The sequence below is a fragment of the Taeniopygia guttata genome, chromosome 2 (genome assembly GCF_048771995.1).
Source record: "Taeniopygia guttata chromosome 2, bTaeGut7.mat, whole genome shotgun sequence".
Classification (NCBI taxonomy): Eukaryota; Metazoa; Chordata; class Aves; order Passeriformes; family Estrildidae; genus Taeniopygia; species Taeniopygia guttata.
In genome coordinates this window covers 90,330,133-90,342,182 of record NC_133026.1, presented here as the reverse complement: position 1 = coordinate 90,342,182, position 12,050 = coordinate 90,330,133, and the positions used below count along the sequence as shown (strand labels likewise).

The following is a 12,050-nucleotide window of genomic DNA, read 5'->3' as shown; positions in this document are numbered from 1 at the left end:
TTAATGTCTGACAGGAACAGGAGTCTGACTGAAAGCAAGGTGCCTTCTAGGCTCCAGTCAGATTAATCAGAAAGGATCTGCACAGTGAAACATTTTGAAGGACAGGTATAGATCTGTTCTTGAAGCTTCGCATATCCCAGCAATCAACAATCTCAGGTTTGTTACTGCCCTCCTTGCTCCCTGATACACCCACAGAAGTTTTCAGGACTCTTTTTCAGCTCTCACTAGACAAAAGTTTTTGACCATCTACTTCAACTACATGTCTAACTATGAGAAGAGTTCTTAAATTGCACCCATGGAAAAGTTGCCATTCATTCAGAAGGATGCCAACTTCAAACATCAATTGGATATCTCAGCTAAATTAACAATCTGCTCTTTATTTACCAGTAAGGTAGGAGGAGAAAATGCTATTGCATATGGTTTGTATTCTCTGCTGCATACTAAATAATTCCTGGGAGGTATTCATGATCTATAAGCAGCAAGCAGTTTGGTCACAGCTATCTCTGGCACCATCTGTCTGACCACTTGCAAAAGTAACAGACTGCACAGAAGCTGAAAAAGAGGCATGACTAGTATGAGTTTGAGAAAAACTGTATCTAGATCCAAAATTAAATCAGCTATTCAGAATTTCATCACAGTGTGTCAGCTGTACTGCAGTTACCCCTTGAACCCTCACAGGCTGGTTTTCCCTTGCCTCTGGCAGATGTGCATGTCTGCTTTTTCCATAGCCAAAATGTTTGCAGATAGTCTCATTAAAACAAGTTTCCAGCAAAGAACAGAAAATTTAGCTCCTGAGATTGCCCTGCTGATTTTTCTACCCAAGCAAATGAGGAACAGAGGTTTTGGCCATATTCTGATACATGATTACCTATTTATCTGCTTTATTTTCTGCATTGAATTATTTCAACTGTGGCCAGCTCACAACTTTCATTTAAATTGTTAAAGAAATTATAAAGCTGAATGGATGAAAAAATTACTCTTGAAGTATGGAGCACGAACACTGGATATTCCTAATTATTATGTTTGGATAACAAGCTACTAAGACATTTAATATAAGCTATATTTATAATTACAACTAATCTTACAATAGCATTTACAAGATATTTTTGATGTGGTCTTTTTTCCTTGAAATCATCATGATTTGTGTTGTATTCTTTAAAAAAAAACCTTTAACCAATGAGTTGTATATCTGTCTCCTGCTTGATCACTCCTAATAGCTATGTCTGCAAAGAAAAACCCCATTTACCATTTCAAGCACTGGGCTTGAATAACTTATTTACATTACTAGGAACTTTCCCAATAGTCCAAGAATTATTAAATGTTAATGAGAATGTTTCAGAAAGTTTCCTAACCAATAAAGGATTCTCTTGAATAAAATAATAATGTCTACAATTATACCACAAGTATTGAATATAAAAGCTTTGAACAAAACTAATAGCAATAAAAGAAGAACAGGAAAAACCTTGATAATATTTAGACTATCATTTGTAGTTAAAAAAAGAAAAGCTTTCATCTGTGGTGTTATACTGTTCCTTATTTCAGTTTCTCATACATTTTTGCTCATTCTCTTTATTTCCAAAATGGGTGAGAAATTAAACAAAACTTGAGACGAGCCTTAAGATGTGTTGACTGACTATTGCTTCCATGAGTAGAAATCCAGCCCTTCTCTGGCGTTTCTCCACAGGATATTTGAGGGTTTTTTTTCTGTAGGCTACTTGGAAACCTTTTTTGATGATCCAAATACCAAGTATGTGCCTGAATCACTTCTGAAATAGTAATTTTGCAATTGCAAGGGATTTTAAAGATGTGGTTGTCTCCTGTGATTTTACTGATCTAGCAATATTTCAGCTGATAGTAAAACCATTTGTGTTAAATAGTATCTGATATGAAACTGAAAATATTGTAAAGAACCTCAGTTTGAATGGTTGGAGATAAAAATCAACATAAAATCGGCTATCCTGGACTTCTACTGCTCTTCTGGATTAGTTCAGTGACATATATGGCGCCTCCCAATGATTCCAAATCACATCCTTAATCTGCAGAGGGAACATGCCAAACTTCCTCCTCGCTCAGATGTTCTAGAAGGGTACATGTAGCTACCTTATGCAAAATGCATTAGAGTACCTCCAGACTTCTGAGGGAAAACACCTCTTGTAAAAAAATTCTCCTGATTCTTTCATGGGGGCAGGAAGAAGAGGAAGCAATCGATATTTATCATTAGTGTTGAGCAAGAATTCCTACATTACATTACTGTGAGATGATGCCTGCAAAGTTTTGGTGGGTTCAAATGTTTCCGGGAGCATGAGTTAATAGCATCACTTACAGTTGTGAAGGCAAGAACAATTCTGAAGATTGCTTCAGTAATTCAGAATGAGTAACAACAGAACCCCTCGAGTGCATTCCTGTTCATTAATAATAATGTCCATACAGCAGAAAATTTCTGTTTAAAGAATGAGCCTTTGTAACTTGGTCAGCAGGATTATGTTTAAAGCGTTCTCCTGATAACAAAGGGAGAGCAAGCTTCTCTCTAATGTCCTGTATGAAAAGAATTTGCCAGCTTACTTCTACCCTCACGAGACCATCCAAATGCAATCATTTCTTGTTTTATCTCATCCTCAGCCTGGGAAAAAAACCACATGAATTGCATTCTATAAACTGCAGAAACAACTACAATATGAATCACCATTTCTGCAGAAACCTCTCCCAGCAAATGCCTCATCCTGGCTGCAAATGGCCCCTGACAAATCCCTACGGCTCCATTTGTGGTCTCTGCTGCTGAGACCATTCCCTGCAGGAGCAGCTCAGGCTGAGAGGATGCAGCAGGCTTGGTGAGTTGTGCTGTGGAGCATGTTGCCTCCAAGGGATGGGGTCAACAGTTTGTGTCTTCTGCACGCTGAGGGACTGATTCCTGAAGCAACTTTTAGCAAGCAGTTGCAGAATGTCAAAAGTGAGTCTTCAGAGAGTGCAAAATCTAACTTGAAAGAGCTTAACAACAAAAATCCTCTCTAAATTCCACTTCACATTGGTTTTAAAGAAACAACTGCATTAAGAAGTGGATACTTAGCTGAGCAGTAGGGTTTTTTAAACAGGTACAAGTTGCTATAGATCAGTAGTTTCTAGAAATATGGGTATTGTAATCAAGAAAAATTCCAGGAAATACCCCACTCAAGGTTCAGAAAACCACATTTGAAACAGGTAATAAACAATTATTAAGTTCCTTTCAGCATTTTCCCAGCAGTTCCTGGTCAAAATAATTGTACATATTTAAAACATCCTGAAACAAATGTAACTGACACAAAAGTTTGAAACTGCATAATATAATGAAAATTGTTTGCAACCTACCTTGGAATTGTGTAAATTTGATGGTTCCCATTCTCTCTCCATTTTTGAAAACAACTTCACCCTAAATAAAATAAATGAACACCTTAAAAGTTTTATAAATCTCTCATAATATAGTTTTACATTAACATTTTAATTTTCCATTGACTATTAAAATTACCAAAGCAATGTTTAAACTCTGAAGATAGCAGAATCAAGCAGATCCAAAATAACTCAAGAATACCTCCTTAAAACATTCTCTTCTGCAGATTTCAAGTGGCCTTAGAAAGCTGGCAAGAGTTAACACCCACTTTTCATTTCAAGGAAATGGAAGTGCAATAAAGTCAGTAAATTATTGAATTTCAGATTATAAGAGATATGCAAACAATTGATTTGCACTGTTTGCTTTATGAAGGATATGCAAAAATCTTCAAAGAGCACAGAAGAAAATAGTTTTCCACTTCACTTATCAATCACAGTTGTCTGAATGGCTCTAGAAGCCATTTATCTTGCTTTATATACTTATCCTACTAGATTATGGATGCCAGTAGCTCCTATGGCTTGGTTTTGTACTATACCAGCATGTGTGTCCGAGTATTCATTTTAATTGTAATGTCTTTAAGTCAGTACTACCATTTGTGGTGCTATACACCGTTACTTCTCAATATAATGGTCATGGAGGTTAAAACCTCCTCACATACCCCTAGAAAATTACTCTCATCTTTTATCCCATCTTTCTGGATTAAATTAAGAAAAAATCTTGTTAAATTTCCTCCTTACTTCAGCTATTTCATAACTGAGCGTGAAAGAAGAGGGTTTCATTCATTTATGGTAAGTATTTTTAATATTTGAACCTGTAGTGGAGAGCTTAGTGCTGTCAAGATAGATTGCTGTTCTACTTCATCCCTGGTTTGGCCTATTAACACCATCTCCATAAATCTTTGTTTTGGCAGACAACAGAGTAAAAGAAACCAAATTGTAAACCTGTGAGACTACAATACATTTCTCTGTACCAGACTGTCACTTTTTCAATAACCCTTTCTGGTCACTGAAGGCCTCTGAAGTACTGAAGTCAGGTCCCTGCAGCTAGAGTGCAATAGTTTTGTAGTACATCACACTCACCTCCCCACCATTTTCTACAAGCCATAAACACCATTTCCCTTTAATAAATAGAAGAAACCTTAAAAAAGTGTAAGCCACATTGTGCCAAAATTTAAGAAGCAAAAACCCCCTTCTTCTGGCTATTTAAAAAAAAAAAAAAAAGATAATTACATTTGAAGCAAAAGAAGTTATACAAATAGACAATAAAATGTTGAATTTAATTTTATAAAATACAGTAATGCTAGTAATAAATAAGCAAATCAGTGTTTCAGAAACCTGTCTTCAGGAATTATGTGCTGATTTATAGCATGAGAAGTGAGCTATAATCTTATGATGTTCTAGAGCTCACATCAAGCCATTTCTTTGTTACTGAGATAACATGCCATAAGATTTAGCTGGAGAGTCGTCTTCTTTACACTTGAGATTCATAAATTATTAAAAGTGATTTTTCTTTATTTAAAGTGGAAGATGTTTGAATAATAGATATTACTAATACACACATTAAGATGAGACATTCCAAAAGTTAGTTTTAGTACTAGTTTGTCCTTTCTTTTTACCTCATCACACACTCCAGCACATGTATCAGTACAAACTGCAGTTTATGGTGTGACTAGATCTTATGAAATCCATGTGAATATAGCAATACACAAAATCCTCATTTTTCTTCCATTGTGTTTTTGTGACATTACACAGGTATATTTAGATATTGATTAACAAAAGGACCAGTGATTGTATAGAACTAAAGAAAATAATTGAAGCACTGTTGATACTAACTTCTTCAGAACATGATCATCATATTCAAAAATATTTAGTGATCAAGTAAAAATTTTATTTCAAGAGATGTAAAATAAGACCTTGGTCCTGAACAAGCATTTAAATCAACTGCACAAGTGAATAACTTGCACTTAGAACAAACCCCACATTTTATTATATATTAAACAGCTAATTAGCAAAGCTTTCCTCTTCCATTACACACAGGTCATCCCAATGGAGACCGACAGAAACCACAATGGTGTCTTGGTGCCTATTTAATTTTCTTCAATCTACCCTCTACATTTTTTCTTTCTTTACTGGTTGTAAAAGTGAATGCCAGAGTAAATACCAATCTGCCCAGCTGATCTGCCCAATTTTGAGCTGTAGACAGGCATCTTCACCCTAGCAATGACCCTTGAAAAGTTGATTGGAAGGAAACAGACAGTTTGTGGCTTGGAATCCAACAGACAGAGATGGAAGCAGAGGGTGGAAAAGGAGCTGAATGAGCTCAGTCTGTCACAGTCTGCCCCCCCCCGGATATTGCTGCTGGTGTGTACAGCCAGAAAGACATACAGAATTTCAATTTTTTGGCCCAAATACATCCTTGCATGTGGGATTCATTGTAGCTTCATAACTCATCATACAACCTTACACAGGTGTACTTTATTTAGCTTTACCAGTCATAAGTATAAACTATACTAGTCTCACAGTACAAGTTAGGTGACTCAAAAAACAGAAATATAGAAGCTTATGATGTAGGTTTTTATGTTTTTGTTTGTTTGCATTTGTTGGTTTGCTTTTTGATATGTCTCTGACCTGCTTCCCTTGTAATTGTCTTTTTTTTTCCCTTCCCTTAAAAAAACATGAATGTCCTTTACAGATGATGAAAACCAGACTGGATCAAACATTTCAAGAGCATCAATCTCATCCTTGCCACATACAAGGACATCATCTCCCTGTTTCTTCTGAGTACCACCATCTTTTTTGTGCTCTGTTTTACAGACCCTGATATTGATTTGTTTACTTTGTTATACAGAGTAACTGTTTCACCCCCTTAATAAAAAAGACACTTTCTATCCTCCTTGGATGTAGTCTTTCCCTTTTATCTTAAGTCATTTATCTGTGGTCAGATAAGAAATCCACATCATCCATTCACACAAATTACTAGCCAACATTAGATTTATTTCTGACACATGGGACTCCCCCTGTTGTTACAGCAATCATTTGTCTCTACTTGGAAGGAGCTGTATATCATGCTTCTCTATTTTTCTCCTGGTGGTTAAAGCAGGTCTCTTTGCCATGTTATAAATGTGTCATCAGCTCTTTTTGAGCTACTGAGCACTGGCATTTATTATAATTTTCTTTGCATTATCTTTGACAGTATTATTATTCAGCTCTGGACAGAGGCCCATGCCAAAGTTAGAATTCCTTCATTCTTCATACACTGAAATCCACAGCCAGCACATTTTTTTTCATTCATATCCTTAGTTTTCTTTGTCTTCTTCAATCAAACCAGAGTTCATAAGTTTCTTAACTACTCTCTCAGTCAGGGCCAGGTCTGCATTTTGACCATCCTTTAATTTACGTGTGTATCTTCTTCTGCAAACTATCTCAAATTTAGTAAACAGAGAGTGCATAGTATTTACTTAATAGTTTTCAGTAGTATCCCTACAGCAAATGTCTCCTTTAGACCATGTTTACTCCTTCAGCAGTCTTCCATCACATGGCACAGAACAGCTGTTTATTCAACTGTTTATCATATACCCAGCCTATACTTGTTATCTTATTGCTGGTTTAAAATGTCATAAATATATACATTCAAGCTAAATTAACAACACAAATACCCCTTAATCAGAGGAAAAACCATGAGAATGTTGACAGAAGTACCACAGTTGGATGCAAGACAGTTAAATACCACAGGGCTTCTGTGCCCTGTGTGTTTTCTGATGGGCCAACACATCTCAGGACACTGCTTCAGTTCCACTTCACTGCCCAGGAATCTGGGTTACTCTGCCCTATAGACAAGTCATCTACTCATATAACAGCATTTAAAGCCCACTCCAAAAGTGACCATCAGTATTTTCCCAAAAAAAAGTTAACTCATTCACTTTTGAGGCACTTGAGTGAGATACTTGAGATCAAGTAAACAATCTAAATAAATGCATGCAGAAATACCTGAAAAGCAGTAAGATAACTATGACAACTGAAATATTTTACATAATTTCATATATTTTACATATTTATACAATATCTAAAATTTAACGTGTCTCTTGAAGTTCTGTGACATCTACTGAAATCAAGGCGTACTTCTGAACTTGTAGTTTCCTTTTTGGTCTAGGTCCAATAAAAGTACCAGCCAAGGAGGGTGAAGCATCCCAGGACAGGAAACCTAAGAGTTTGCTATTACCCAAGAGGGCAGCTTACTGGCCTCTCACATTGTTCTTAGCTATACAGCTCCACACATACCTGGTGGTAGCTCAGCATTCATCGGGCCCTTGTGTGAGATGTAGTGGCCTACTAAACCAGCAAAATACATTCAGTGGTTTTTTTGTTTGTTTGTTTTTGGTTTTTTTTATTGCTTTGGCAAGTGGGCGATATGTTGTTTCTGAATTGCTGAACCAGAGCCAGCACAAAGGAGCCCTGAAAGTATGGAAGCACTAACAGAAGGAGGTAGGAGGAAGGGAGCAAGACACTCTGTGTTAGCCCCAGATCCTTTCAGAAGACTTTCTATGTTTTTATGCAATCCACACAGCCTGCTACTCACATGTTGTACTCAATTTACTTGTCTAGGCTCCTTAGCTACCGACACATCTTCCCTGTCATGCACAAAGCAGCATGCTGATATTCTGTGGCTCTTGGTTCTGCAACTTGTGGGCAGTGAAGAGCTATATAGGGAATTCATTGCCTCTTCCACCCTCCAAACTTCATGTCCAAGATAGTGGTGTTTATAGAGGAAGAGAATACAATTTATTCAACCTAACAAGCTTTTAGCTCTGCAAGTATAACCTCGCTTGTGAAACAAAACAGTAAGCTTCCAGCTGAGGGCAGCTTATGCACAAGTCTTCTGGTTTCAACCTAGTTACGTCACTCATTCAGCTGCAGACAAAGAACTCAGCACAGGAGATGTAAGCAGAGTCCGAGAGAGGATACCAAGGAGACAGAAGTGAAGGTGTAATCCCCTGTGGGATAAAGAGGTAACCATCATTTTTCAATAAATGAGAGGAGAGCAGAAGGCAGAGGGTGATGAAAATTAAAATGCTCTGTCAAATCAACAATGCTTCTCAGTCCATGATTCTATATCTTTAGACTGCTGTGGATAAAACTTTTCTAGAACATTTGATCAAAACAGACTCAGCGACCGCTGCTTTTCAGGTCTTGAGTCTATTTTCAGAAAAGGTGTTTCCTTCAAAATTTTCAATATTAGGGACTAAAATCTGAAACCGTTTACAATCCATTGGGATGTCGTTTTCCTGCCTGTTTTCTCTCTTATGAACTTTTCCAAAAGCTTTGGGTAAATGAATGCTGTTGTCTGGAGAGCAGCAGAGCAGCTCAAAGAACAGGCTGAAGCATAGCTAAAAAGCTGGTCTTAGCTAACATTTTCTAAATGAAGCAATACCACCATTCTCATCTAAACAGGAACTTTTGTTCTACCCATGAGAGAGCAGGCATGAAATAGCAGGAAAAAAATGAACAGGTCATACATTGAGTATTCATCTGCACCATAGCAATGCTATGCATATGCTTAAAAAACATACCCACAAACAAAGCAGTTTCCCACACACAAAACCACTGGTTTTGGAGAAAAACAGTGTGGAAGAAGGAAGATAAATTGTTGGAAGAGAATTGCTGAGGAAAAAAAAAAAATCTGGAAATCATGACAGTGATGAAAAAGAATGAAAAATTGGCATTTATCAGATCCCTTAATATTGGAACTAGGAGGCACTCATCTATTAGGACTTTGGCCTAACACAGAAAAAAAATCAGCAATGTTTTTCACATTATTCCTTTGCACAGCAGGTAATGACCTTCTGAAAATTGCATTTAGTGAGAATTACTTGTAGATATTTTTTTCATTTAGAAACAGAGGACTGGGATGTGATCCAGTCTACGGATCTCATGCAACACTTCATATATTCTTATGTAGCTTCCGTGAACTCTTGGAACTCAGACAGGTAAATGGAAAATTATATCTCAGAGATCACGAAATATTAATGATTTTTTAAATAGGTTACAGAAACTGCTCTCATATGAATGAAGTATAGGATAAGTAGATGTACAAGTTCACATCAGAGGCAATTTGGAAATAAAGAACATGGAAGAGAGGTTATATAAGTTCCTTTTTTTTCCTCCCCCATGGCAAACACTGTTCTGGGCAAAAATATCTGGCAATTTTAATAAAAAAGATGGGCTTTATGTCTCATATTTGCCAAGATCTTTGTTAGCATCAGCTAATTCAAGTAGTTGGTGGCATTGCCTATTGTGCTCTGCTTTGGGCAACTTGCCTACCTTAAATGCCTACAGAATAAGTAATAGAGTGTCTCAAAATTAAAAAAAAAAATCCCTGGTGAATAAAATAATTTCTTTAGACTATCTTGAATTAAAATCATTTCCCCAGAAAAGTTTCCTTAAAAAAAGCAAAAAGCAAGAGTGCATCTCCTAATAACATGACAGCAATGAGTCTTATTCCATAGCTGGGCTGGAAGAAATGGGAGCTGAGGATCAACACCTACAGTTGCAAAGTAAGTATAATATCATTATACCCTATCATTCCCATACATCCTCAATCTAGTATTATGTGGAAATACAAAGTACTGGAAGCCTTACCACCATGGTTTCATTGTTCTGCTACTACGCTCCCTTCTAAATAATGAGTTCCAGTTCATTCAGCCTCTTCTTCCAAGGAGAGGGAATTTTTTTTTTTTTTTTTGCCTATGTTCCCTATCTAAGCCTGTGTTACAATTTTATTTATTTCCTAACAAAGGCATAACTGAAACATAGATCCTCTTGCTGTGCAGAAGGGTGCCTCTATTTCTAACTAATCTTTGCCAGTTGATCTTTAACATATTTCAGGCAGCACTTCAACTCTCTTTTTTTGGTCTTTTTTTTGTCTTTTTTTTTTTTTTTTCCAGGAAAGTGAAGGAACCAGAAAGGCAACAGACAGAATTTCTTCCCTCCATCTCATCAGCATCCTGTATCATCAGTTGTCACTGTATAAAAGTGTGTTGTTGGCAGCACAATGACATAAGCCCAGACTAAGCTGATCCATTAGATTAGCATTTAGATGCATCTAAACAATTTTACACAGCTATGCTGAAATGAGACAGCACAATCATAGCATTTCTTTCAGCACAGCAAGCAAAGGCATCATTTATGAACATCTGAGCACTCTGTTTACACACAGAAGCAAGATTAAGGGAATAATGTCCCTGACAAGGCACCAGCAATTCATAAGCAGCTAAAAGCAGGGAGAATAGGATGTTAGCCAGGAAACCACGCATCAAACAGTATCAGACTTGCTGGCCATTGCAGGTGAAGAAAGATGAAACCTTTATGCTTTGTTACTCATTAATGTGCTTTTACATATTCAGCTGGGCTTATGGCCAGCAAAAGGCAAGGCAGTTAGATGCTCTTTTATTCTTTATGGTCATATCATTTTTACCCAGAGACAGAGTTTTTTGTGAGTTATCTCTGTCAGTGGTCAGGCAGTCTCTATGTTGGACATCATTAGCGGCCTTAGGTTTAAAAGCATGGCCAGAAAGAAATTAAAATGAAATATATATACTTGAGAAGCTATTTTGCAAATTTTTTCTGAGTACTTCAGAAACAAAATGACAGCCCCTGGAACGGTGTGCAACAAATGCTTTCAAGTCTGGTGATATTTATGATATGTAACAGCACTGACTGTTGGTTTTTAGGCAATTTCCTGATCTATGGTTGGCCTCTGAAGCATGAGAAATGTAATTCCTTTTCTCTTGACTCAATCTCTTTCAGGAGTGTATAAAAACATTGGTGTAAACAACCTGTCTTTCAAGGTGGCAAGAGAAAAGGAAACAGTCTGAAGCACTGGGACTGGGAACTCAAGCCATTCCCATTGTGTATAAAAAAGTAAATATGAACTGCTGAAGTGATGCTCAGAATTGTTCTTACAAGGTTGAGTCCCTGATAATTTCACTTTCTAGCTTTGTGTGTCTATAGAAAAAGGGTAACAGCACTTTATCTTCCACCACCATGGGTTTTTTTTTCCCCTCCTGCTTTTGCAAGAATGAATCAGAAGAGATAGCAAAAAGCTTTTTAAGGACGCCGCATTAAGCACCAGCTCGATCTCTTCAACAGTGCAATTTTATATGATGTTCTGAAGTAATTTCTTCCATTTTCTTTAAACTACATTAATCTCAGAAGAGAGCAGAACCACACAGGTTGTATTTCATTTGTTCTGATGATGACCCAAATGACTGCAGGACCCATTGCCTCTTCACTGTGCACCTCCTGCCCAGGCTCTGTCACGTTGGCTGGACACAGGAGATTACTTTGTTTACTCTGTTCTTTCTAAAGAGCAGGCAAGCCTCTGTTATTAACAAGGGTTTCATATCCAAAGTAGAACACACTCACATTACCCATGTGCAAGTGCTGAGCACAGTATCTTCAGACTATCTTTCTAATGAGCAACTTTAATGCAAAACTGCCTTAAAAAGAAAGGGGAATTAAAAAATTTTACAAAGGCCAGACAGCTTAACAAATCTCTTTCTAAGTATGTATACCTGTCTGTTGTGATGATTCTCCCTACTGGGTAGAGAAAGGACTATGACAGCAGACTCATTCCCAGTGTTACAAGGCTACTTTACATCTGAAATTTCCCCTGCAGGCAGAAGTGTAAAGTG

At 37.1% G+C, this 12,050-nt stretch overlaps 1 protein-coding gene across 4 annotated transcripts in view; it reads right to left on the bottom strand.

Moving 5' to 3' along the window:
* GABBR2 (gamma-aminobutyric acid type B receptor subunit 2) overlaps positions 1-12,050 on the bottom strand; it is a 451,884-nt gene that overhangs the window by 190,027 nt on the left and 249,807 nt on the right. For all 4 annotated transcript variants that reach the window (XM_072924427.1, XM_072924428.1, XM_072924429.1 and 1 more), the window contains exon 9: positions 3,343-3,403. In XM_072924427.1, the coding sequence (XP_072780528.1) occupies positions 3,343-3,403 (61 nt within the window). The remainder of the gene's footprint in view (positions 1-3,342; positions 3,404-12,050) is intronic.